This window comes from Bactrocera dorsalis, chromosome 2 (assembly GCF_023373825.1).
Source record: "Bactrocera dorsalis isolate Fly_Bdor chromosome 2, ASM2337382v1, whole genome shotgun sequence".
Lineage (NCBI taxonomy): Eukaryota > Metazoa > Arthropoda > Insecta > Diptera > Tephritidae > Bactrocera > Bactrocera dorsalis.
In genome coordinates, this window is record NC_064304.1 from 56,748,219 (window position 1) to 56,776,075 (window position 27,857).

General features: G+C 38.2%; 4 protein-coding genes and 1 pseudogene across 9 annotated transcripts in view; 3 read left to right on the top strand and 2 right to left on the bottom strand.

Annotated features, from left to right (window-relative positions):
- Positions 1 to 27,857, top strand: part of LOC105233704 (uncharacterized) — a 746,688-nt gene that overhangs the window by 649,857 nt on the left and 68,974 nt on the right. For 3 of the 5 annotated variants that reach the window (XM_049447974.1, XM_049447975.1, XM_049447973.1), the window contains exon 7: positions 12,020 to 12,183. The exons of 1 other annotated variant lie outside the window; for it this stretch is intronic. In XM_049447974.1, coding sequence (XP_049303931.1) covers positions 12,020 to 12,031 — 12 coding nt within the window. In that variant the 3' untranslated portion in view covers positions 12,032 to 12,183. Of the gene's footprint in view, positions 1 to 12,019; positions 12,203 to 27,857 lie in introns of those variants that run through there. One more of the 5 variants, XM_049447980.1, reaches the window with a different exon arrangement.
- Positions 1 to 27,857, bottom strand: part of LOC125776322 (uncharacterized) — a 215,221-nt gene that overhangs the window by 172,385 nt on the left and 14,979 nt on the right. The gene's annotated exons all lie outside the window — the stretch shown is intronic.
- LOC125776323 (uncharacterized) overlaps positions 1 to 27,857 on the bottom strand; it is a 213,877-nt gene that overhangs the window by 47,183 nt on the left and 138,837 nt on the right. The gene's annotated exons all lie outside the window — the stretch shown is intronic.
- Positions 14,854 to 17,291, top strand: LOC125776363 (NADH dehydrogenase [ubiquinone] 1 alpha subcomplex subunit 9, mitochondrial-like; annotated as a pseudogene).
- LOC125776339 (putative nuclease HARBI1) lies at positions 20,117 to 27,171 on the top strand. The gene is made up of 3 exons (XM_049448084.1): positions 20,117 to 26,247; positions 26,313 to 26,460; positions 26,540 to 27,171. The coding sequence occupies exons 1-3, from the start codon at positions 25,835 to 25,837 to the stop codon at positions 27,047 to 27,049; spliced, it is 1,071 nt and encodes a 356-aa protein (XP_049304041.1). The 5' UTR covers positions 20,117 to 25,834; the 3' UTR covers positions 27,050 to 27,171.

Here is a 27,857-nt window from a genome sequence, read left to right on the forward strand (position 1 = left end):
ACTTGAACTTAATACAAAATGAAACAAAAGTAAAGAGCTACGGAAAAAAAGGAATAAGTCAACAAGTTGGAACGGCAGCGGAGAAGCGAAACATCACGCAAGGAAGCGCACACATTTTTATAATTGAACCCCCAAAACTCCCTGAATAAAATCTGAGTGAGTGTATCTATTCCACTTTTGATTTTTATTATAATATGTATATATGTATGTAACTTGCACCAACGGTCAAAATCATAGAACCGATATTAACTAAACCCATTTAATGAAAACGGTTAGTAAAGGCTCTAAATCGGCGGCAAATTTAAGTACCCATAAAAACCAATACAGTAAATAATATATGTATATATGTGTCCATAGTATACATATGTATATATATTTATATATTAAACTAAAATAATTCTTATTCCCTGCTTTTTAAACTTTTTTAAACACAATTCACAGAAAAAATTCAAGTATTTATTTTCAAAATATTCTGGCAATACCGCTTCAGTTTATTAACTGTGAGAGGGATAGTTGCAAATCAAAAGTAAGAAAGAAAAAAATAGCAAGAAGAATATAGCGTAAAAGAAAATATAAACATACATAAACATATCCTCAAGCGGATTAAACATAACGAAAGGAAATCAAAATTTTTTATACACAGAGATACATACATATATATACATATATATATATATATATATATATATATATATGTTTATGTATGTTTATATAGTATATATGTATATATATATCTTCTATAAGAGTGTACAGCTGCTGGCGTATGCCGATGATATTGATATCATCGGCCTCAACACCCGCGCCGTTAGTTCTGCTTTCTCCAGACTGAACAAGGAAACAACGCAAATGGGTCTGGCAGTGAACGAGGGCAAGACGAAATATCTCCTGTCATCAAACAAACAGTCGTCGCACTCGCGACTTGGCTTTCACGTCACTGTTGACAGTCATAACTTTGAAGTTGTAGATAATTTCGTCTATTTAGGAACCAGCATTAACGCCACCAACAATGTCAGCCTGGAAATCCAACGCAGGATTACTCTTGCCAACAGCCAACTTCGGACTGAGTAGGAAATTGAAAAGTAAAGTCCTCTCTCGACGAACAAAAGCCAAACTCTATAAGTCGCTCATAATTCCCGTCCTGCTATATGGTGCAGAGGCTTGGACGATGACAACAACCGATGAGTCGACGTTGCGAGTTTTCGAGAGAAAAGTTCTGCGAAAGATTTATGGTCCTTTGCGGCTACGCTGGCTAGGTCATGTTGTCCGGATGGACGAAAACACTCCGGCTCTGAAAGTATTCCACGCAGTACCCGCCGCGGGAAGCAGAGGAAGAGGAAGACCTCCACTCCGTTGGAAGGACCAAGTGGAGAAGGACCTGGCCTCGCTTGGAATATCCAATTGGCGCCACGTAGCGAAGAAAAGAAACGAATGGAGCGCTGTTGTTGACTCGGCTATAATCGTGTAAGCGGTGTCTACGCCAGTAAAGAAGAAGATGAAGATATATATATCCGTATAAATATACCCACATAAAAGAATATAAATATACAGACATTAGCGCTTTAGCGCATATCTCTAACCGCGAATACATACAAGTAAATGCGAATTATTTTATGTACATATTGTCGTATATCTTCAAGCGCTTGTAAACCTATAAACATAGGATACAATTAAATAAGACATAAAAAAAATTTAATAATAAATAAACGGTGCGAAAAATCGAATAACATTGTTTGGAAAAATTAAATATTTCATACTAATTACCTTTGTACATACATACATATATTGAAAGTCCAATTTGGCGATTTCTTGGCATATATCTTGTTCCTTGTCAAACAAGAACAAGCATATTTGCACATAATTTATTTAACGCATACTATATGCACATAACATCCACACATATGTATGTACAAAGGACATTGACTTAATTTCACTGCGCACTGATACAAGGGCAAACGGATAAAACCGTAAAAAATATTAAAAAAAAAACCGCAATTAAATAAAAGCGATAAACGCATTCTTAAATTCTTTTTCGGAAATAATAGCTCTTATTTTTTTTTTAAGAGCTTTCGGTTACATATATACTTTAGTAATCTAATTTTTCGGAAATAACAACTCTTATTTATTAAAAAGAGTTTTCGGTAACAAATTTGTCTATTAAAAAATATATACATATACATATATTTTAATAATTAAAAATTTCTGAATGAGCACAGATTCAAAAGAATCTAAAGCAGAATTCTTAAGAATTCCAAAAATGATTACTGATGACAAAAGTCAATGTACACCTGCAGAAGCTACACGCTCGAAGCAAGGTGCTACAAAGCAAAAAAGGGGAAAAGACATTTCGTATATTAAATTTATTTCTGAGAGTGTCAACTTAATTAAATACTGCACTCGATTTGCATCTTCACCGATTCAGGACAACTCTGAATCAGTACTAGAAATAAAAAATAAATCTATTGACAATTTGTAGACACGCATCCAAGCTGCATACGACGCAATAGTAGAAACTGATGATTCAGATCTGCCTGAAAATTTCAAATCCTCGGCTTATGCCAAATACGAAAATTGCTTAGACCGGTATGAAGACACAAAAGCAATGATATCAGATCAATTAAAACTTATTAAGTCAATTTCACCTACTCCCCACAGTAGAGTAGAGTTACCACAATTGCAAGCCCAAGAGGCAAGTTCAGGCATTCATCTCAAAGTGCCAGCGTGTGATACAGAAATATTTCATGGAGGTTATGAACAATGGCCGTCCTTCCGGGACTGTTTACAGCCGTGTACATAAACTATCCAAAATTATCACAAGCGCAAAAATTGTATCACCTCCGACACAAAACTAAAGGTCAAGCAGGCTTAATAGTCAAGCAGTTCGCATTGAATGACGATAATTTTAATTAAGCTTGGGAAGCTTTAAGATATGAAAATGAGAGAATATTAGTTGACAAGCAAGTAACGATACTTATGAACTTGCCTAAAATTCAAAGAGAAACCAGTGAAAAATTTATCAAACTAGAATCCACTGTTTCAAATTGTTTGTCGGTGCTATCGACACAAAATATTCTCACAAACAATTGGGATCCTATTCTGGTAAACATATGTACCGCCGCATTACCAGAAAAATCGTTACTTTTGTGGAAGCAATCGCTCTCATCAAGAAGAAAATCCCCAAATTTCGGAGAGGGTAGACAAAAAAGTAGTCAGAACTAAAAACGTTCAACAAGACTTAAATCGAAGCTTCAACAGACCCCAAGCCGGAAGCAACAATCATTTACACAAAAGTTTTCTCAAAACACAAGCGTTCACATCTGAACAAAATAAATTCACATCATGCGAACCATGTACAGGAGGGTATAAGCTAAAAACTTGCGAGAACTTTAAAAAATTAAATGTCAAAGGAACAACTTTGTCAGGTTAAAAAGACTCTGTACAAACTGCTTGTCCCACTCACACAATCTTAATACTTGCGAAAGCAAATTCAATTCCGTATATTGCCACAAAAGGCATCATTCTATGTTACATCTTAACAATTTTCCCAACACATCTCATAGTAGCGCTTTCTCAAAAAAAGCCACGGGTTTAGTTGCAACAGCAGCTCCCGAAACAAAAACTCCAGAAATTTGCCAAGAGACGCCATGCTGCTCAAAGTTATTAAAAACTCAAACCCTACACAGCGAAAATCATAGTAGAGTACTACTACCCACAGCAGTTGTCTCCATCGAACATCGAGAAGAACTGGTAAGAGCCTTAATAGACCAAGGATCACAACGATCATTCATAGTGTCTAGGGCATAAAATAGGCTAAAACTGCCAACAAAACAAGCCAGTTATGAAATTACGGGAATGGGCGGACGAGTAGTACAAAACTCTAACAAAATATGCCCCATTACCCTAATTTCCCCCCAAGCGGATAAACGCATTCAAGCAAATGCTATTGTCTTACCGCAACTAACAAACATGCTTCCAAGCTATCAAATAAATAGCAAGCATTGGGATAAGATTTCACATCTGACTCTACAAGATCCCAACTGCAACACCCCCGCTCAAATAGACCTGCTATTAGGCAGCGATCTCATATCGCAAATTATACTAGAAGGTGTTGAAAAAATTTCTAAAATACTACTGGCGCAAAATACCATTTTCGGATGGGTCCTAAGTGGACTAGTTGTGGAACCAGTCACAACAATGACAACTCAAGTTGAGGAAATCTCAAACGAGTACCTCAATTCACAATTGAGAAAATTTTGGGAGTTAGAAGAACTTCCCCTCATTTCAATTACAACACCAGAAGATCAGCATTGTGAAGACTTTTACAAAGCCACATCTTCTCGATCAGATAATGGTCGGTATGTCGTACGACTACCACTAAAACAACAATTTCCAGACACACTCGCCTTAGGTCACTCTCGCACCTCTGCAATACAGCAGTTTCGAAGTATGGAAAAAAACCTAGTTAGAAAAGGTGAGCTTAAACAAGATTATGATAGTGTCTTAGAAGAATATCTCCATTTAGATCACATGGAGGAAGTAAGCCCATGTGAAAAAATCATAAAAGGCAAATATTACTCATTCTACTTGCCACATCATGCAGTAGTAAAGCCTGACAAAAAAACAACAAAAGTCAGAGTTGTCTTCAATGCCTCACGAACCACGAGCTCGGGGAATTCCCTAAATGATATCCTATTTACGGGACGTACACTCCAACCAGCTTTAATGCTCCTCATATTAAATTTATACTGCTACATAAAGATGATCAAGATTTTCAGCGGATTATTTTCCGAAAATCTGTCAATAGTCCACTACGCTACTTTAAATTGAAAACAGTTACCTTTGGCGTAAACTGTGCCCCATATCTACCCATTCGTACACTACACGAAGTGGCAGAAGACACAAAGCCAGAATTTCCACTGGCAACACAAGTCTTAAAAAAGCCACAGTCTTCCACAAGCATACGAGACCTTATCACAGGTAATAAATGCCCTCAATAACGCAGGGTTTCCTTTAAAAAAGATTACAGGCAATCACCCAAATATTTTTAAAAATATTCCTAATGATCATTTATTGGATACTAATTTCCTTATATTTGAAAAGGAAAGTACAACAAAAACATTAGGCATCCAATGGAATGCGATATCGGACCAGTTTTCATACACGACTGAGTCCATATCCGCATTATCCGCTATTACAAAACGCCAAATTCTCTCCTCAGTGGCAAAACTTTTCGGATAGTTTTCGCCAATTATGATACAAGCGAAAATCCTGATCCAAAAATTATGGCTAGACGGAACCGACTGGGATGAACAAGTGAAACCTCTTCGTATAGAAAAATGTTCGCTAATAATTTGAACGACATCTCGCAGATACAAATTCCACGGTAGGTAAACTATTTATTGCGCCACTATATATGTGCAAAAGTTGCGCCTCTAAAAACGCTAAGTCTCCCACGACATGAACTCTGTGGCGCTCTGCTACTAGCAAAGCTAGCTTCAATGGTGCAGACCCACTTAAACATGGCGAAATACAAATTATATTTATGTCCGATTCCGAGATAGTTCTAGCCTGGTTAGAAAAACCACCACATGCATGGAAAACGTATATTTCTAACCGAACGTCTGAAATACTTGACCTAGTAGGAGCAGCCACTTGGCGACACGTAGCCAGTGCTGACAATCCTGCTGATATAGGTACAAGAGGATGCAAACCTCTGCATCTCGCCACCTCCACCCTCTGGTGGAATGGCCCCCGATGGTTAACAGAATCTCCCGATTCTTGGCCACAGTCGCCCATGCGCAACATACTTGCCCAAGAAAGTCGAAAACTCGACAGTTATCATGCTTTCATCGTTCCCCCGAGCCCTCCGGGTAGTTGCCTATATGCTCAAGTTTTTAGAGCAGCTTAAACTTAAAGTTAAAGGAGCAAATTACCTCCATTGCGATAAATTGACGCACCAAGACTTAAAAAAGCAAAGGTCGCTCTTATCGCATCAACCCAAACGCGCTACTTCAGCCGCGATATAGCCTTACTAAGAGAATCGAAGCGTATTGATAAAAGGTGCTCACTCTTAGTTCTAAACCCATTTCTAGACACGAAGGGTATACTTCATGCGAATGGTCGACTTGCAAATTCAAGCTTAACGTATAATGAACGCCACCCTGTAATCATACCAGAGAGGTGTCCGTTTGCCACTTTATTTATTAGATACATATATCCACATACTAATGCTCCACGCCGAACATCGTCTCATGCAACATATGGTCCGCCAAGAGCTGTACATACCCCGACTGAAGCCCCAAATAAAGAAGTGCATTTTCAAGTGTAAAATCTGCACTATGCATAAGCAGAAAATGCGATCGCAGATTATGGCAGCACTTTCACCTGAACACTGCAATTTTGCTCTGCCTTTCACCACTACAGGTGTAGATTTTGCTGGGCCTTTTATGATAAAGGCATCCATGCTATTTCACGACAAAAGCAGTACACCTTGAGCTATGTACGAATCTGACGACGGAGGCTTTTCTTGCGGCTTTTGCTCGTTTCGTCGGACGACTAGGCTTTCCATCAAAAATCATGAGCGATAATGAAAAAACATTCATCGGAGCTCAAAGAGCTACCGAAAAACAGTTTGTGGACTTCACAAAACAAGTCTCACCGGACATTGTCCAAAAATACGCTCCCATAGGTATCAATTGGCAGTTTATCACCCAAGCACCCCTCACATGGGCGTCTTATGGGAGTCAGCTGTAAAAAGCTTCAAATCTCATTTTAAAAAGATAGCTGGCAACCACAAATTTAATTATGAAGAATTCACGACACTCTTAACTCGAATTGAAGCCGTTCTTAACTCACGGCCTCTCGCTGCACTCTCGCAAGATCCCTCAGACGTTACCGCCCTCACGCCAATGTAAGCAATAAGCTTGGAGATTGTGTCTTAATCAATGACGATTGTCTCCCCCCTACCGAATAGCGGCTTGGCCGCATAGAGAAGCTCTACTACGGCTCCGACGGTCATATTCGCGTAGTCGATCTCCGTACACAATCAGGAACGCTAACTAGACCGCTCGTTAAATTATGCTTTTTTCCAACCGCAGATAGAACCGAAAATAACGTAACCGTAACTAATAAACAAAAATAAATAATAACAAAATCAGCAACTAGTATTAAACATTAACAAAAGACAAAAACCAAACAAAGGTCGATCCATATGACGACTCACTCCTGCCACTAAAGCTACCCCAGTAGCAGCGCCGCGAACAACAATCGCTACCGCAGCCCGCCGAGAAGTTCCAACAGCTCCGCATAGTGACACGCAAGCACGGTCTCCGGAACTACCACAACCTCAGTGCGCGCTATGTCGCCGCCGACATCGATTGCCACATTGTGGCATCTTCAAGGGGATGACACCTCAGCAACCCCAGCAGATCGCCCAGGCCCGCGGTCATTGCTTGAATTGTCTGGCGCCTACCTATCTAGCGCGCGAATAGGTATCAGTGCCAGGTTTGTATGGGTCACCATCACACGATGCTCCACTGCAATACCGGACCCGACGTCGAACGTCATCATGCCCCCCGGGGCCGTACTGCCAGCCGACGACACCCGCGACCGCAACCGCGAAGGCAAGCCTTCCCTTCGGAGAAGTCCCGCTTCTAGTGCCAACGTCATACCACCCCGTATCGGAGGCACCATCCTAGGCCGTAAGCCCGCCGTAAAACAGGCCGCAGCAACGTTGTAGCGACTCTACAACAACTACAGAGGCTACTAGGCTAAACACTCGCCTAAGGGGGCCAGGATGTATAAATGAGCATCCTCCTCCGACATCCACACATCACCTCAACCTCCCAACACTGACACGTAGCTTCACCATGCCCACCACCAGCGCTTACAACCCACATTTCACACTACTCGCGAGAGCACCACACTTCGACACCCACATACACGTACACCAACCAACCACATCACACCATCTGATCGCACACACCAGAGGGAGAAAAGGAACAAACAAGGAGATCGCAACTTCACTTCGCTTTTGACCTTCACAGGGACTTGTACGCCTGTGCGATGTTTTCGTTTTTCGGCCTATTCGATTAGTGTGCATCTTTTTCGCGAGTTATTCACTCCACGTGCGACCGGAGTTCTACATCATATACACTATATAATTTATTATATGTATTATTGTCAAATCCGTTTAATAAACCCCATTGGGACATTTCCCATTGTTTGTTCAACTTTACGCGTGTGCATACGAGTATACACTAACGTTTTATTTCGTTCAGAAAAGTAGTGGTGGTGTAAAAGGTGAGTGCGGATATTTTACATCCGATCAATTCAATATAGAGATTCACAAAGCACAAAGATTTCACAAAGCTGTTCGAACGATCAAGTTGAGAGATTTCACCTTACTTTTACCGAAATAATACGTTTCCTCAATTCAGAAAATACGCATGAATCGTTTGAGGAACTCCTAGATAAATCAATTTTTAGGTACAACTACTCAATCCATTCAACAACTTGTAAAAAACCTCTCGAGCTCTTCTTTGTTATTTTAATTAGAATTAATAGAATTAGAAAAAAAAACGTAAAAATAAATAGAATATAACTTTGCCATCAAAAATAAAATTAAAAGTAAAAATAGAAATATTTAAAATTGAAATTGTAATAGAAAAAATTACTACATATACTTATGTTATTAACTGCGCCAAGGCCAATATTATAACTTCATATACATTAAAAAATTAAGAAAAAATTATAGTAAGAATCACTTGTAAGAATGAAAATGAATTGTTAACTTTTTTCCCATATTTAAATATATTAATAGAATAATAAATCACGTAAAATATATACATAGTTAAGAAATACGAGGGCTGTCCGATAAATAACCGACCTAACCATGATGCACGCGACTTTTTCAAAATTTTTTGTTTTTATTTTTCTACATAGTGTCCTTGTAACTCCACACACTTCTCCCAGCGATGCTCCCATCTCTGCAACCCTTCCAAATAGTACTTGGCGTCTTTGTCTGCAAAATACGAGTTCACGAAAGAGATTGCCTCCTCTTTGACGAAAATCTCTGGCCACCGAGCGCAGTTTTAAGTTGAGGAAACAAACAAAAAGTCGCTTGGTGTTAGATCCGGTGAATAAGGTAGATGGTCAAGCAGTTCGAACCGAAATTCGTGGATTTTCGCCATGGCGACTGTTGAGGTGTGAGATGGTGCGTTGTCTTGGTGGAACAAGACTTTCTTTTTTTGCAAATGTGACCGATTTTTCGAAATTTCTTCCTTTAGCTTGTCCAATAATGATGCGTAGTATGCTCCTGTTATAGTTTTTCCTTTTTCAAGATAGTCGATAAAAATAATTCCATGGCTGTCCCAAAAAACACTCGCCATCACTTTCCCAGCCGAATACACAGCTTTAGGTTTTTTTGGGGCTGGTTCCCCTTTTTCAATCCACTATTTAGATTGGTTCTTTGTTTCGGGCGTATAATGATGAATCCAAGTTTCGTCTACAGTTATCAATCGGCGCCAAAACTCGGTCTTATTGCCTCTAAACTGAGCCAACAGAGCACTGGAAATGTTCATGCGCGCACGTTTGTGGTCTAGCGTAAGCAAACGCGGCACCCAACGCGCGGACAGCTTTCTGATGCCCAAATCTTGGTTTAATATGTGACAAACAGTTTCTTTTGACATCTTCATAATCTCAGCTATTTCCCTTACTTTAATCCGGCGGTCGTCTAGTACCAATTGATGAACTTTAGCGATGTTATCGTTAGTGGTTACAGTTTTTGGACGCCCAGGACGTTCATCATCTTCCAAGCTCCTGCGACCACGTTTAAATTCAGCTGCCCAAAATTTTACGGTGGTAAACGATGGTGCAGAGTCACCATACACAGAGTCCAACTCATCTTTGATTTGTGAAGGCGTATTGCCTTTCAAAAATAAAAATTTAATTACAGCTCGATATTCAATTTTTTCCGTTTTGGGGAAATCACCGAAATAGACTCACAAAAACGACTGTCAACAGATAATTGCGCAAGATAAATTTCTGAAATTTTGGCTAGTAGCTATTATAATATGCACAATTTGAAGTAGAAACTTTTTTTTCAGATGTGCCGCTAGCTTCACGTTGAGATCGGTTATTTATCGGACAGCCCTCGTACACCACTTAATTGCGCAGAGGCGAATAAACCGCACCTATCATCAGTCTAAGAAATGAAGCCAATCGTCAATGAATATGATACCAGTGCCAAAGATGACACTACATACATATGTCGCTCAATGGAACATTTTTATGAATAAAAGCTTACGGAACGAAAGAGGACTCAGCCGTAGTATTCCTTACATTGAAATCTCCCAGTTTTCCAAACAAAACTTTACAAGCACTTGGCTGTCGAACGCGGACGTTCAAAAATAAGAACTGAGGAGTCAACAAAATAAAACTCTAGAGCTTAGCCGTAGTATTCCTTACATTGAAATATCCCAGTTGTCCAAACAAAACTTTACAAGCACTTGGCTGTCGAACGCGGACGTTCAAAATTAAGAACTGAGGAGTCAACAAAATAAATATTTTTTTATACGGGGTACTGTACTAAGCTTAAGAATGCCCAGAAATGCTGGTACAAAATTGGGCAAATGCATCACGCCAGCTTTACCGTTACCCACTACAAGACGTTAAACTACAATTAAGGAATTTAATGACGCTACTAACGCATCGCTGCCGACGTATCGCTCTGACGGTGCTTAAAATGCGGTGCTTAGATTTAAGTTTCACTTTTAATTCGGTTGTTCCCTCTGCTAGTTGGATATTACTCCAAAAAGACAAAAAGTAAAATTAAATAAAAAGTAAAAATAAATAATTAAATAGAATCCGTTGAATTGTCTGTCTGTCCGTCCATCAAATATAGATTAAGATCGGTGCAAGCTGTAACTTGAGTAAAAATTGAGATATTTCGATGAGAAAAATCCAGTTCGTGAATGGGCGTAATCGAACCACTGCACTAAATTAAGATAGAATTTGATACAGAGGATTGCAGTAGCAAGATGCACCTGTTTGCAAAATTTTTTTTAAAGTGGGCGTGGTTCCGCCCTCTAAAAAGATTAAGTACATATCTCCTAAGCCACTTAAGCTACCCGACCTGCTACTGTTAAAAACTGTTAAAAGCGCAATAAAGCAATAACTAAATATATGAGAGACATTAAATTTTACCATCGAGATGGTATGAGAAAGCTTTATGGGAGCGGGTGTGAAAATTGAAGGTTAAATGGTGTCTTCTTTTAGGCTGGCGTTTTAGTTGTGTCTTTGTTGGTTTTATTTACTTATTATTTAAACGTTTTTTCACTTAGTTTGTAATTTTGCTTTAGCTTAGTTAGATTTGTGTCACTTAATTATTTATTTTAATGTTTTTGTTTGGATTACCGCTTAGGCTTCGTGAAAGTTCTTTTACGGACAATAAATTAGAGAATTGAATAGTCTAGCTATCGCATCAATAATTATTATCCTACCGACTGCGCTACTTACGTATTGTCAACACTTGAGTCCAATAAATGACCGGGCTAGGTGCTAAGGTCAACGCTATAAATGTTTTTAATTTAACGCGAGAATTTACTGAACACCCGTCCGCTTATTTCATTCATCAGCTTACGACTAAATTGTACAGAAAAGTTTAAGAGGGAGAATGGCAGATCTTCCTGTTTAAAAAAAAATGTATGATAGCAGAAACTGAAAATTTTGTAGATACATATATGTATGTATAGTAGATATTTCAACTTTTTTGATCATACGTCGTTTTGCTTTAGGGTATGATACATATAATGACTTTCGTTATTACGTATATTGTTATATTGTAAATTTTATTTTAAATAAGCCAGTCGGTGTATGACTTATCTTTATAAAATTGCATGGGAATATGTTCTCAAGTATACACAAATTAATAATAACATTATTGTTCATATATCCACGATATGTCGTGTAATGAATATTGAATTCTTATTTTATAATTATATTATATTTTTATTCTTTTCAGATTGTGTTTTGAAATGGCTTTCAAGAAGACAAAATTCAATGCCAGTACAGATTGACTCAGAAATCTTTCGTGTAATTCCCAAGCATATGCGCAAGCGAATCAAAAGTGCGAACGGATGTAAAACTCAAAACATCGCTTAAGCTTTTAAAAATTGGACACTACCTATATTTGACTTTTAAAAAAGTAATAAGTGGATTAAATATTTTATACTACTAATGTGTTATATTATAGACAAAATGAAAATTAAATTTTTACTTGCTACTATAATTATACTAGATTAAAATATTTACTAGTAGTACATAAAACTTGAATAAAGCAGTCAAAATCTGGAAATTACCAAATAAATAATTCAAGGACTTCATCGTAAATTAAGCTACATCTCACAGAAGCAAAATTTTGGGATAATGAGCGTGACCTCTTAATAGCTTTATATCCTTAGCTCAAAAGTTACTAAAACTGTATTAATGAAACTTGCAGATGCTTTTCCTTTCAGCAATCCCATATACAAGGTGAAAATGAATAAAACCGGGTACTAACTACATTTTCTCGCCCATTTAGCAGCTATGTTCAGAATTACTAAAAGTGTTATACTTGTAACTCGCTGAAAAACCTGAAATTATAACCTCAATGTGTTAACGGGTGTTAAGTTTGTTTCACCAGTAATTAAACTTTTGAGACTCTATGGTACATAACTTAACAAAGTTAAACTTTTTTCAGTATACTGGATTAAGCCCTTTAACGCTACCCACTACAAGAATGTTAAACTACTAAAAAAACTAAAAAGGCAACACTAACACTATCCGAAAAACATGATTGAAGCATTAGAGGAAAGTTAGACAAAGCAATGATCAAAGCACAAATGAGGCTTGGCATGCGAGAAGAGTACTCCTTTTTCTGCCCATTAAGCTCCCGATGATGGAGAAATTCATTATCATATCAGTGATCACCTCATCATAAATCAAATACTTTCGAATTGTAATTGTCCTTTACCATATAAATTCGCTAACAAATACGTATATAACCAGAATATATTAAAGGAGAGGTTAGGGTTTCAAGGTAAAAAAAGACTTTCTTTGTGAATTTATTTCTTAGAAAATTACTAAAAGGACGATAAATCAATAACTAAATACGCAAGAGAAATTAAATTTTTCCCCCAGATATTATAAAAAGGCCTTAAAGAGCCGGGGTAAATATGAGATCAAATCACATATCCGGGGGTAGATTCCAAACAAATTCTGTATATTGCATTTATCTGACATTTCTACATTACGATGTGAATATAAACAAACTACAACAGCACCTACAAGGCGCGTTTTAAAGTAAACAGTCATTTTGCTATTATTACCGACTATCCAGTGAGATAGTCATGACATTTCAACAATTGGAAGTGAGTTATTGAGTTTCAAGTATCATTATGTTTGGGTTATCGGTGCCTCGAAAAGCCAACATTAAATTTTGTTTTAAAATTGGTAAAACTTTTACCGAAAAGCGAATACGTTATTGACGCGGATTTGAAAGCTGATATGTCGAAATGATCATCGCGAAAAGTTTGCGAACTTCATTTGCATTCGAAGTAGCTATCGCATCGTCCATCGTTTTACTTCAGTTGTTATCATGTTCCAACACGTGTAATCACTGGCTTGTTTCTCAAAAAGTTGCCCACACCGTACCACTCACAGTACGCAATGATTCAAATGAAGTTGAACCGCGTATATTAATCAATAGCAACCGAAGGTAGAAGCAATCGTCGTTCTTCGAGTGAATTGAATAAATTAGTCCTAATGCATTAGTTGAGACCACACCTGGATGTCCATCTACTGCTTAACCTTGCTTTCTGCGTACTTATTTCTTCGAAGATGCGTTACATGTACATATAATAGCAAGGCATTTTTGAAGAGAGAGTTCTCGCAAAAGGATCACTGACGAAAGTGGAGAAAAAAACTCGTCAAGGTCAATTTTGTTGCTGACGATGTTTCCACTGGTAATATATTCTCTGGGTTGAAATATACTCTTTGGCCATTCTCCAAAAGAACTGCGAGACGCACAACAGTCGGAAAACTTTGATGAATTGCAAAAGTAAATATTCTACAAATCGCTTTATCGACCGTATCCTTCAAGACTTAACCGCCATGTAGCTTCCTTTATTGACGTACTGACAAATGTATTTGATCGATTTCTCCAAACTGCAACACTCAATTTGATATGAGTTTTGAATGTGAATTAGACAATAGTGGTGAATATACCAATGTATGTTGATGCCAAAAAGAATGCCGACCGATATTAGCGCGACCTCTTCGTGGCATCGTAACAAATATCAATCTGTAATTGATCACTTTGTGTGAAATAATTTTTCTTTTGAATTGTCCAATTTTCCGAATTTTTCACACGAAGAGCATACGTTTTTTTTTATTTCTGAATCTTCCCCGATCCAAAGCGATCAAAAAAAAGGGTAGTTTTTAGGTGTTTTCCGGCAATTATTCGAATTTTTCTCGCCGTAAAAACTATCCTTGAACTTCAACGAACTTTAAGAATTGGCTAAATTGGTCCAGGCGTTGTTGAATTGCGAATTTTTATTAATTCATGTAAAACTGATAACATTATATATAAATTATTATATTTTCAAAATAATATTTATTGGCAATCTGCAAATAAAAGCTATTTTTTTAATATTTCTAATTTTTCTTAACATAATATAATTTTATTAATACTATCAAAATACCATAAAAAACATAATATTTGCTTTTGCAAAATCCTTGCACGGTGCACGAATTGTAGAAATTTCCACTTGTCGCAACGCCACAACAACGACACGTAAAAATGTAATTGCAACCCTTTTTAGCTTTCATTTTACATAAAGACATATTACGCCGTTAAATTGTTGAGGAAGGTAAGTTGTATATAGATTTGATAGTTTCTAATTAAATTATAAAGATTTGTTACAGTTTTTTTATTAAGAATGAATGCAGAAGGTGCGCCAATTCACAATTTTCATACACAATAGCCACTTACAATAAATAGTCCGAATCAGCTGTTCATATATCACTAGATTCTTCAATGGATGCTCTCGTGCCCATGTATATTTCGGCATAGGATTTTTGCATTTTGTGCCAGCGTGCAACCTTGCAAGGGCAAGGGAATCACCCCAATATATTACAATAAGAATACATACATGTATGTCACACCTTTTATCATTTAAAACTTTCATACGCATCTATCCCGCAGATATGTACAAGTAGAAGTACTGTTCAAATTCAAATCAAGATATTATCATTTATCAGTTACATAATATGCGCGCTCTGCTCTATATGTACATAAGTTACGTAGCCTAACATAAAAGTCTGGCAACTATCCCTCCACTAACCTCATTACGATATATAATACATATGTACGATATTAAGGTCTCTTATAAGCATAATAAGAATATTATAACTAGTCTTAAGATCAAGGTAGAGGAGGAGTAAGGTCACTATCAGCTGATGTTATGTAAACAAAGGCACAGCTGAGAGGTGCCACTGTAGAAACGCCAAGTGTAGTCCGGGGTTGAGTTTCTATTTGAATCCAAGATGGCCGACTTTTAACCAAGATGGCCGACTTTTAACCGGAAAATGGTTGCATTGTGTTATTTTCTTAAAATTTATGGAAAAGTTGTCCCAAAAATATTGGTTTTATGTAAAAGTTTAATATATTTTCAAAAGAAAATCGTTTTATTTTAATATATATTCTTAAAGTTGAGGACAATATGAGCAAATACATGAAAAATTAAGTTTTTTATTTATGCCTCTTTTTAACTGTGGTAAGTCAATAAATGTTCACCACAGAAAAATGTTACGAACAAATAAGCAACCATGCCGAATAGTGGGGTCTAGATTATGCTCATTCACAGCCATATTTACATTTTTGCCATCGTAACGAAGGTTTTTGCAAAGACAATTTGTTTTAGTTTATTTCATGGTTAAATCCTTTGCGATGGTTTATTTAGTTATTTGAATCTATAAAAAGTGTTTACAATTTTCATGTGACGATAAACAACAGATCGGCTGCGATTTTATTTCAATAAAAGTACGAAATAACCAGACATGGCCACGTTAATATTGCTGCGTAATGGGTCTGGTGCTGTTACAATTTTATGATTTAAGAGATGAAAAAGCGATACGCGATGCTGTGAAGTACTCAAATGTAGTTATCAAATTAGTTGGTCGTGAATTCGAGACAAAATTTTAAATTCAATGGCGTTCTCGTGTAAGATGCTCATCGTATTGCTAGGTAAGTAAAATTAAACTTTGTATCAAAAGATTTACCATGTATTTTTTAAATTCTTTATAGAATCAGCAAAGGAGCTGGTGAAGAACGCTAGTCCCAAACCAATGACCTTTGTGCTTGAGGGTGGAAGCAACTTTTTGAAGAGCAAATACTACGGTGAGCACATTCGGATGTTGCATAACCTATTGTAAATTGCGCTTAGAATCCCGGTACTGCTGGTCAGGTTTATCAGGCTGTTGGGTAGGTTTTGAGCAAAATTGAATTTACATACTTTCTAATAGCTAAACACCCACCTTGCAGACCAAAGCGTTACCAGTTGAGCGAATTAATTGACTGGTTTCATCGTGTTATGCGCAAAGATGAAAAATGGTGGGGATACCGTCATTAAGACATGTGTTGTGATCCTACCTTCTTATTGAAAGCCAAGTTCACGAATGTATTACCGATGTCGTTCCCTCCAACATATTGTGGTTGAAGAATTTTGGTGTACAATCCATGGAAGAGCAAGTACCATGAGAATTATGACCATATCGTGCTGCGCAATATTATGATGCCGAATTGGGGAGTGGGGGGAACCAGCTCCACCAAAACCGATAGAACATGGGGATGAACTACGCAAATAATAAACAACACTCATCAAATGAAAGTTGGCAGCGTTGGTGACTAAGCAGCGATTTGAAAAAGAAACATTTGCATCTACGCGAATTACAATTCGTCTTTACATCTAGTGAATTATGGTCGATTATGAATGGTGTGGAAGTTGATATTTAAACTTTAAAAAACAAATAAATGTAATTTGGCTAATATTGATATTTAAACTTTAAAAAACAAATAAATGTAATTTGGCTAATATTGATATTTAAACTTTAAAAAACAAATAAATGCAATTTGGCTAATATTGATATTTAAACTTTAAAAAACAAATAAATGCAATTTGGCTAATATTGATATTTAAACTTTAAAAAACAAATAAATGCAATTTGGCTAATAATGAGCCGCTATTAAAAGTTAAGGAATTTGAGTTGTATTTTTAATTGAGCCAAACAAGTTATTATCGATTTGAATAACTTCAAACGGAATACATTTCGAACAATCATTTATTTTTTTTAATACTATGCCGGTATCGCTACTGAGCATGGCAAAATGGTGTTGCGTGAGCTAATTTAAACTACTTTTTACTACTATATAGATATTGCAAATTCAAAAAATAATTTCTTTAAGAATCCTTTTTATTTAAAAACTTAGCTAAGAACTAAAAAATAGTGTGGTAAATCTGTTAGGATAATCAAACACTCCATTTGGGAATGAGTAGGATTCCTGATCGCCGGCGTATAGCTAAATTCTGACATTTAAAACGTGTACGTAGTTTGTGATTACAAAAATTTGTAATTAAAATATAGAAAACATGGCTATTATAATTATCTCTTGATTTATCTTACAATAAAAAAATGTGTTTTACTGTTCAGACGAATTGTTATGGTACGTAATATCAAATTTTTCACAATGGTTATCTCTTATGGTCCACTCATTATCAAATATAATTTCCATTTTGTCCATGAATAAGTTAACTAAAACGCTTAAAAATATATAGCATATTTATCTATATCATGAAGGTATAATTAATTTTTGTTATAACATCTAAAATCTTTACTCTATAACAAAAATTGAAAATAGTATTTATAAATGTACAAATATAGTACTATAAATTTATAATTTAATATTATAGCATTTTCGCTTTCTGCAACCCGTTTTAACCTCTCGCCACCCTTATTCACCAGAGGTAGCCATGATGTTGTTATTGTGAAAGTACACTTGAAGGGTAGCTTAAGGACTGTGAATGGCTTTTTTTCTATGGTGAATGGGACTTTCGCTACTCCTCTATACCATGCTTAAGATTCATTTCACAAATAAATGTTGTACGTATACAATACTAGCTGACCCGGCGGACTTCGCCCCGCCCAATTTTTATTTTTTTTTGAAGTCATAGACTCGTATAACTTTACCACAAATAATATAAACTTCAAACAACGCATTTTCATTTAATGTTTTTAATGTTTGTAGCGCCATCTACTGTAACATACCGCACTCAATACCGCTGTTAGCGCCACAAACTGGTGGATAGCTCTTTGCTAATAATAAACAAATAATTTGCAATAAATAAATAATGCGACTATAAGGAGAGTTATAAACTATCCTATCTTTCAAGTTGGACCAAACTGCACACAGTGTTAAAAATTACTTTAAAATCGGTTCAGTAGTTTAGGAGTCCATCGCAAACAAACAACGTGACATGTGATTTTTATATATTAAGATTATACTAACATAACTCATACGCAAACGCACTTTCAAAAAGGCAAATTCGATTCATTACTAAATGCAAACGCCATTACATATCTCAGAGCACGCCTTTGCCTAAAGGTGTCTTTTCGCGACGATGGCGAAAGCTAAAAATCATAAATTGAATATATTTCTGAAATTTGTAGGTGAAGAGAAAAGTGACAACCATGCAAATATAAGTATTCAAATATTAGGTTGTCAAAAAAGTCTTCCGGTATTTTTATTGAATCAATTCGTGTGGCACGCATACATCGAGCTTCTTAGTGACTCCAAGCTTCTTCAAATGGTTTATAATGGTTTGATGACTACTATGCCGGTCTCTTTCGACCAATTCTGCGATTTTATTACAATTTTCGACGACAGGCCTTCCGGAGCGTGGCGCATCTTCGACCACCTCTACACCAGAACGAAAACGTTGAAACCATCGTTGTGCGGTGGAAATGGAAACTGTATCGGGTCCATAAACTGCATAAATTTTATTGGCGGCTTGAGATGCATTTTTGCCTTTATCGTAGTAGTAGTGTAAAATATGCCGCATTTTCTCTTTATTTTGCTCCATGTTTGCGTCGCTATAACTCACGAACGACTTAAAAGAAACGACAATCAATCAAACATATGTTAGCGCGTGAAATGAGCTTTCCAAAAAGGTATAGTATGACCCGATGCGACGAATAAAACTAGAAATACGCGCTTTCAGCGCCAACTAGCGAAAATACCGCAAGACTTTTTTGACAACCAATATATTAGAATAAAATTGACAACATATTGTTACAAAAGTAGTATTAAGTTAGGTATTTGTATTGCTATATGCATCCCTTATTATAAACATTGGGCGCCGCGGCTATCTGCTTGTTTACTTAATCAATAGCTGCATTTGTGGCCGCGGCTGTCTGCTTGTCTAAACAATAGCTGCATTTGGCGCCGTATAGCATTATGTTCTTATAATTGCCAGACGCAATATTCTAGAAGGACACTTCGGCATCAGCGAGAAGTGCGTGGCTGTATAATCCGTGGCAGCGCCAACGTAACCAACCAGTGCCAGGAGTAAACTGCTATAGTGTAGACGAATTGCGGAATAAAGAGATAATAAATCCACACCGCTAACAGTTCTAAAACAGAGGAAGTCTCTTCCTTGTTGGAACAGCGAGCTCAAGAATTTGAGAACAAAACTAAGGAAAGTTTTCAATGAGAGTTTTAGAACCAAAATCTGGCAGACATATAAAGATGTTATGAAAAGATACAAAAAAGCAGTCAGGAAAGCTAAAAACGACTCATGGCGATCTTTCTGCACATCGATAGAAAGTTGCAGAGAAACCGCAAAGCTGAGCAAAATGCTATCCAAAGATCATACTAATATCGCCTACATTAGGGCGGAGGGAAATGATTGGACCTCCTTGGCAAAAGAGTCTCTGGAGGTACGTCAACCGAAACTGCCCTTCACGAGGTGATAAGTGTAATTGAAAAATCACTACACTACAAACAATACACCATGGCTGCATTTCTAGGCATAGACGGCGCCTTCAATAATATAGAAGTAAATGCTATAATTAATTCTCTGACACATGGCGGCATAGATGACACTGTGTGCAGATGGATACTATCGATGCTTGAGAATAGAAAGATTATAAAATCAAACGGCACTGCAATACAAAAAGTTATGTGAGTAGAGGGACGCCTAAAGGAGTTGTCCTCTCCCGCTTCTACGGGTTGTAGCGCTGAACGAAATACTACTCCAACTAAATGGTGGGGCAGTGAAAGCAGTAGCATATGCAGACGTTATAGTGTTGTTGGTATCTGACATGTTTCCTTCAACAGTCAGCGATATTATGGAAAGAGCACTTCGAAGGTTAAACCTATGGGCTAAGAACAATGAACTAGGAGTTAACCCGAACAAAACAGAATTGATGCTATTTACAAGCAGAACCAAAATCCCTCAGTTTCAACTTCCGGTGTCCGTGAGCCTTCTACGTTAATGGTACGCCAGCGGATCAGTTCGGCTGAGAGGTTAGTCGGGAAGTAAGATACCTCCTGGACGGAAGAGGAGGACGAAGACCCTCGCTGGAAGCGGGGAATCCGCCGCTTCAACTGTCGTGGATGACTCCACGTCGGGCGGTGAGGGGGAGGTGACGGGAGCGACGGTAAGGTCTCCACCGAAGAGCAAGGCGCGGTTGGGATCGCCGCGTAAAGAGGACGGAAGCGTAATGAGGGAGGGAGTGGTAGTGGGAGCGTGGTCCATCCGGCTAGTACGGTGGGCAAGGAGTGGGCGTCGCGTAATAGGGCGCTATGAAAGCGAGCACTCGTGTCTCGAGTACCAAAAAAGAGGGGGGGACCTGTCGTTGTTGGGGGTGGGGCAGTCAGCCATGTTGCGGCTGCCAAAAGAGTTACCGGGGAGCTGAACGAGCTTGTGTTTGAGTCGAGGAATTTCGAGGTAGGGACTGCGAAGGGGCTGTTGGAGCTTGCCTCAAAGTATGAGGCGCTCTTGATGACGGTTATTACCGGGAATGCCCATCTTCGCGGTCAAGTTGATGCCCTTAGGGGAAGTTGTGGGGGACGCTATTCAATGCCGGCTCCGTCGGTACCGATGCCTGCGCCCCCAGCACCTGTGCTGGAAGCTATTACACCGGTGACGCCGAAGCTTGTGGAGACTTGTCCGGTCGTCGTTAGGAGTAAGGGGCCTGCATCTTCCTCTAAAGAGGTAATTCAGAAGGTGGTGAAGGAGGTGAATCCCTCACTTGGCGTGAGGGTCCACGAAGTAAGACCTATTAAAGGTGGTTGGGCGGTTATTCGCACTCCCTCTGTTTTAGAGAGGGAGAGAGTGGCGAATAACAAAAGATTCGGGGAGGTGGCCACTGACGGTAGCACCAATGTCGTACTTGAGGGTACGGACAAATTGATGTCCGCCCTCTTGGAGGCAGGTCGGTGCTACATAAAGTGGGTTTCCTTCAGAGTGCGACCGGATAGCCCCGTCGCTGGCTGCTTCTGCTGTATGGGATTCGATCATAGGGTGGCTGAATGTAGGGCTAGAGCAGATGTCTGTCGGAGGTGCGGTCAGGAAGGCCACAAAGCTGCCGGTTGCGTCAATTCACCCCATTGTCGCAACTGTGAGTTTAAGGGTAGACCAGCTGGGCATCTGATGATGTCAGCTGTCTGCCCTATCTATTGTGGCATTATTTCCCTATCTATTGTGGCATTATTGAGCGCGCGCTCGCCAGAAACTGATGGGGGGGATTATGGTGGATTGGTTGTATGGTAGAGGGTGGGTGCGGTATTGCTCTACTCCAGGAGCCCTACGCCACCAATGGTGTGGTTCGGGGTCTTCCTGGTGGTTTTACGGTCTTCACTGACCTTAGAGCTAACGCCGGAATAGTTGTGAATGATCCACGCTACGATTGCGTAGTTGTGGATTCTTCACATCTGGGTATATGTGTAGCGATAGAAGGGGAGTTCGGTAGGATGATTGTCGCTAGTTTATATTGTAAATATAGCGAGCTCCTAGAGCCCTACCTGGGCTACATGGATACTACTTGCGAGTAGTAGCCCATTTATCCTAGGGTTGGATGCGAATGCCTCATCCTCGATGTGGTTTAGTAAGGTATCCCGGCATTCGTCTGGATACCAAAGCCACAGTCGAGGCGAGGAATTAAGCGAAAGGGTAGTGGCTAATAGCCTCCACATTTTGAATGAGCCGAGCGAATGGTATACATTCGATCGGCCTGGGGCCGTGAGCGACATTTACATGACGCTTATGAATGAGGCAGCAAATAGGGCTTTCAGCGTTAGATGGGAGGTTAGGGGAGGATGGGGATTGAGTGACCATAATTTGATTCAAATTGTGGTTACCTCTCGGTCCCCTGCCTTGCCTTATGAGAGTCCATTGCGGCGATGGCGTACCACTGGTACTGACTGGAACCAATATGGACTCTTGGTTAGGGAAGCGAAATCCGGTATACCGCTTAGCGAGTTTGAGGAGTTGGGGGTTGACGAGCAAATTGCTCGTCTATACGGGGTAGTTTGGGGGTTAAATGATAGGGTATTTAGGAGGAGTGAAAGTCATAAGATTAGTAAAATTAAATGGTGGACGCGTGAGTTAACCTTGAAGAGGAGGACTGTCAGGCGTTTGAGGCGAAAGTTTCAACGCGCCCGACGGTCCAATTCTGATAGGCTGATTACCTAAGCTGTGATCGAGTGGTGCAACGGCTGGAGGAGCTTGGCTGTCCGGAAATTTCTCTTTGGAGTTATCTTTCGGACAGAAAGGCCTCTCTTGTAGGCATGAATGGGAGTGTGGAGACTGGAGTTGTTCGAGGCTGCCCGCAGGGTTCTATCTGTGGTCCATATATTTGGAACCTTATGATGGACACTCTGCTTGGGCGGCTCGAGTCACTCTGTAAATGTTGTGCGTATCCGGCCGACCTTCTTCTTATGGTTAAAGGTAGTTCGAGGTCTGAAGTAGAACGGGCGGGAGGAGATCTCTTAGAGATTGTTAATTCTTGGGGTTTAGGTGTGGGGGTTGATATATCGATGGACAAAGCGGTGGCAATGCTGCTGAAAGCTAGATTGTCGCCGGTTCGTCCACCGATTGTCCGTGTGAACGGGGTCAGCATCAGATACGTGACGCAAGTCAAATATCTGGGGTTGACCATAGGTGAAAGGATGTGTTTTACTCCTCACTTGGCGAATGTGAAGGAGCGACTGCAGGCAACCGTAGGCAAAATACGACGTATTTTGAGGACCGATTGGGGTCTCGGACGTCGTGCTGTCCGCACCATATATCGTGGCTTGTGTTGCACCAAGCGACATCTTTTGTAAATCTGAATCTAAATTTAGAAAGAAAATGAAATATAAAATTATTATAAGAACTTATGAAATTGAATTAATAAATATGGAATTGTACAAAATAGCATACTTACCTTAATAATACATTTATATTACCTTCATTTACTACTTACCTTAATTCTATTACAATATTTAACGAAAGATAATTATTTACCCCTTGTATTTACATTACCACTAGCTTAAGCCGTTAGTTTTAAGATTTAGGCTAAGCAATTCCAAGAACGGAATAAAGAAGTCATTGTAATTTGAACGTGAAATCGATTGGATGTGTCTTCATTTTTATCGCCATTATTTGTGACAGGCAATTAGGCTTATTAATTTTATTCGCGCATTCCCAAGTTTTTATTATTGCTTCTCAAAAACGCTTGAGAATTTTCATGGCGCCCGAGCAGGGACTAAGTGCGTGAACTTAGTTATATTTTTAATAAAGTGCCAACTAATATTGTTAGTGCTAACTTTCGTTTCTAATTGCCTGTCAACTCGTTTCGTTTTCGGCCTTTCGACAAGTGAAGTGAAAACAAATTAAACCTGAAAAAAAAAACAAAGAAATAACAACATCACATACTTATATACAAAGGAAACACAAAGCAAAAACGTGTAGTCCAGTGGTACCGAAGTATGTACATACAAAACAAAAAATAAAGAAATAAATAAAACATAAAAATTAAAGAAGTTTTTTAAATAAAAAGATAGAAAAGAGTGAAAGTGTTAACCACAGTGGCAAATATATGTGCATATACCAAAAAAGGCTAAAGGAGAAAAATATATTTAACAAGTAAGGAAGGGCTAAGTTCGGGTGTCACCGAACATTTTATACTCTCGCATGATAAAGTGATAATCGAGATTTCATTATCCGTTATTTACACATTTTTTTATTTTGTTGTAAAATTAATTAGAATTAAATTCTGAGAGATTTACCGACATTTTCGGTGAAGAATTAGGTTAGGTTAGGTTAGGCACTGAGTTCTTCGTGTTCGATATCAGGGACCTTGAAAAGTTATAGTCCGATCACGACAATTTTTCCACAAGGGATACCTCAGCTCAAATACCGTATTTGTGTAAAGTTTTATTCCGCTATCATCATTCGTTCCTAATGTATATATTATACAGAGAAGGCATCAGATGGAATTCAAAATAGCGTTATATTGGAAGAAGGCGTGGTTGTGAACCGCTTTCACCCATATTTCGTACATGTCATCAGGGTGTTAGGAGAATATTGTATACCAAATTTAATTGAAATCGGTTGAGTAGTTCCTGAGATATGGTTTTTGGTCCATAAGCGGGCGACGCCACGCCCATTTTCAATTTTTAAAAAATGTCTGGATGCAGCTTCTTTTTGCCATTTGTTCCGGAAAATTTAGAGTTTCTGACGTTTTTTGTTAATCGCACTTTTAGTGATTTTCAACATAACCTTTGTATGGGAGGTGGGATTGGTTATTATCCGATTTCTTCCATTTTTGAACTGTATATGGAAATGCCTGAAGGAAACGACTCTGTAGAGTTTGGTTGACATAGCTATAGTAGTTTCCGAGATATGTACAAAAAACTTAGTATGGGGCGGGGCCACGCCCACTTTTCCATAAAACTTACGTCCAAATATGCCCCTCCCTAATGCGATCCTTTGTGCCAAATTTCAAATTTCTCAATTTTTACTCAGGTTACAGCTTGCACGGACGGACGGACAGACAGACATCCGGATTTCAACTCTACTCGTCACCCTGATTACATTGGTATATATAACCCTATATCTGACTCTTTTAGTTTTAGGACTTATAAACAACCATTATGTGAACAAAACTATAATACTCTCCTTAGCAACTTTGTTGCGAGAGTATAAAAAATAATACTTTTACCATGTACAATTTTTAACTCTTCAGTTTTCTTGTTTGTTAAAATAATTTGTCTTATATTTGTTAATAATTTCCTCTTTGATATAAAAATGGTTCTCTAATTCTTCTTCTGCTGAATACACTGTTGCTAAAGTTTCTTCATCTTCCATATTGTTTATAGAAAAACTTGATCTTTTGGAAATTGTTTCATCCATATTTTCTGAAATAATATCCTGATTTTCTTTTATCCTACTTAAAAAGTCTGCTACTTTATTTTCTTTGCCTTTTAACCTTTAACTTATGAGGTAAAATTTCGAAACGTAGATTTACAGCCCTATTCTCATGCCCTCACAAAAGTCACCAACCCCACCACAGTGAGGCTTCTCACTATAATGAGGGTTACCTTATTCTGGCGAAAATTCAAAAGCTCAAATGCTCACTATTATCACAAATATCTGTGACGTGCGAAAGCAGCCATCATAATAGAAAACATCTGTGTTTGTTTATATCAATATATTACATATTTAAAAATTGAGGATTGAGTGTTACAATTAGCATGGAGGAGCTATTCTTTGTATATGCGACAATTGTTGAGGAGGAGGAATCGGGGGGTAGGAGGAAAATGTTGAAGGGTTTGCGAGATAAAAGCGATCCTTTTTCTATGCAGGAAACAACATTCATTAATACATTTCGATTCCCAAAATCGCTATGTAAATTACTTATAAGTGAATTGGTGCCGCATGATGTGCAGAAGTCAAATATACCTTTTGATCTGCGTTTCCTGGCGTGTTTATATTTTTACGGGCATGGCTCTTACCAAAAATGCGTTGGTAATAGTTATATGCTCTCTATGAGCCAGCCCTCTGTGTCTAGAGCTCTGCACTTTATTTCGAAACTAATTGTGGATGTTAAGGGCAGTGAAATTTGTTTCCCTTCAAGCGCGCAGGATGTTTCGGATACAAAGAAGGGGTAAGATAAATAAATAAAAATATATAAAAATAATTATAAATAAATAAATAAATTTTTTCTTAAAGATTTTACACGAAATTTGGGATCAAGGGCACAATCGGCGCAATCGATTGTACCCATATTGGGATTGTTTCACCCTCAAACACAGACGCCACTACTCCTCTCTCACTTTTTATGAACCGGAAAGAATTTTACAGCCTTAATGTAGAAACAGTACGTATTGTTCTATATTACACAAACTATTTACCAATCTTTCTATTAATACATATGTATATATTTGCACTTTTGGCAGGTTTGTGATCATCGACTTCTGTTCACCGCTGTCAAGGCGAGATATCCCGCGTCTTGCCATGATTCTGGTATTTGGACCACGTCGCCAACACGTATGCATCTCACAAATACCTACAACACGCAAAGTGATTCGTGGTTGTTAGCTGACCAAGGATATCCATTGGAGCCATGGCTGTTAACGCCAGTCGCTGAACCTTCAAATGCAAGGGAAGTGCGTTACAATAAGTTGCACGCCAAAGCACGAAATACCATTGAGAGAGCCTTTGGTGTTTTGAAGTCACGATTCCAGTGCCTCTCAAAACATCGCATTCCTCATTACAGCCCTGAAAAAGCGTCTATGATTATTTACGCGTGTACAATTCTTCACAACATTTTACTGAAGCATGGTGTGGCTGCAGACCTTGGCTTTGAAGAAGTTTTAGAAGAATCACAAGATACCGAAATTTTTTTCGAAAACCCCAATTTTAGGAAGGGTGCTAGAGTAAGAGAACGTTACATCATGTCTTTATAATATACATACTTATATAGATATTTCCAGTGGCGTTATGTACTATAAATATATATAAATATATATACATACATACATATATACATATATGTAAGTTACTTACTGTCTCTGTACATTTCACTTCCTCTAAGAACGAATAAAAAGTTAAACATATGTTTTAATGATTCATTTTATTTTATTTTATTTATTAAATAATTCATTTTATTTCATTTAATTTTTTTAATTTTTTTACATTTTTATTTCATTTTTTTATTTTTTTACATTTTTATTTATTTTTTTTATTTTTTTTTTAATCTTTATTGTAACTTATCTAATTTCTCTGACAATTTAGCCATAACCTCTGACAGCGAGGTTAGTGCTTTTGTCATTTCGGTCAGCACCCCTGTCATCTGCCCATTTTGCTCTACAATTGCCCTTTGTAGAGCAATGGCCTCCTCCTCTCGCTTTTCCCGAGCCTCCATTTTCGTTAGCCCTGCCCCAAGCATCTTCGCTGCAGCCAATTTCTCAGCAGGGATGTAAGAAGGAGATGGCATAGGAGAAGATAAGATGGGAGGAGATAAGGAAGAAGATGGAGGTGATGGCGAAGAAGAAAAATGAGGTGATGGCGAGGAAGAAAAATTTAAATTTAGAGCAAGAAAAGCTGGAGCAGGCGATGTGACTGCTGGCGAGGATGCTGGAGCAGGCGATGCGACTGTTGGTGTATTTATATACAACGGCGAAACCTATAAGTATAAAACGGACCAATTATTGCCTCATATATAGTCCGACAAATATTAAATAAAAATAAATATTACCTGTGACCCAAAGTCAC

Bases quoted from the DNA above. Each gene is read 5' to 3' on its own strand.
- LOC125776339 (XM_049448084.1), top strand. From the start codon at position 25,835: ATGGAGGAGCTATTCTTTGTATATGCGACAATTGTTGAGGAGGAGGAA. The intron at 26,248-26,312 runs GTAAGATAAATA...TTTTTCTTAAAG, and splicing joins GTTTCGGATACAAAGAAGGG to ATTTTACACGAAATTTGGGA. The intron at 26,461-26,539 runs GTACGTATTGTT...CACTTTTGGCAG, and splicing joins ACAGCCTTAATGTAGAAACA to GTTTGTGATCATCGACTTCT.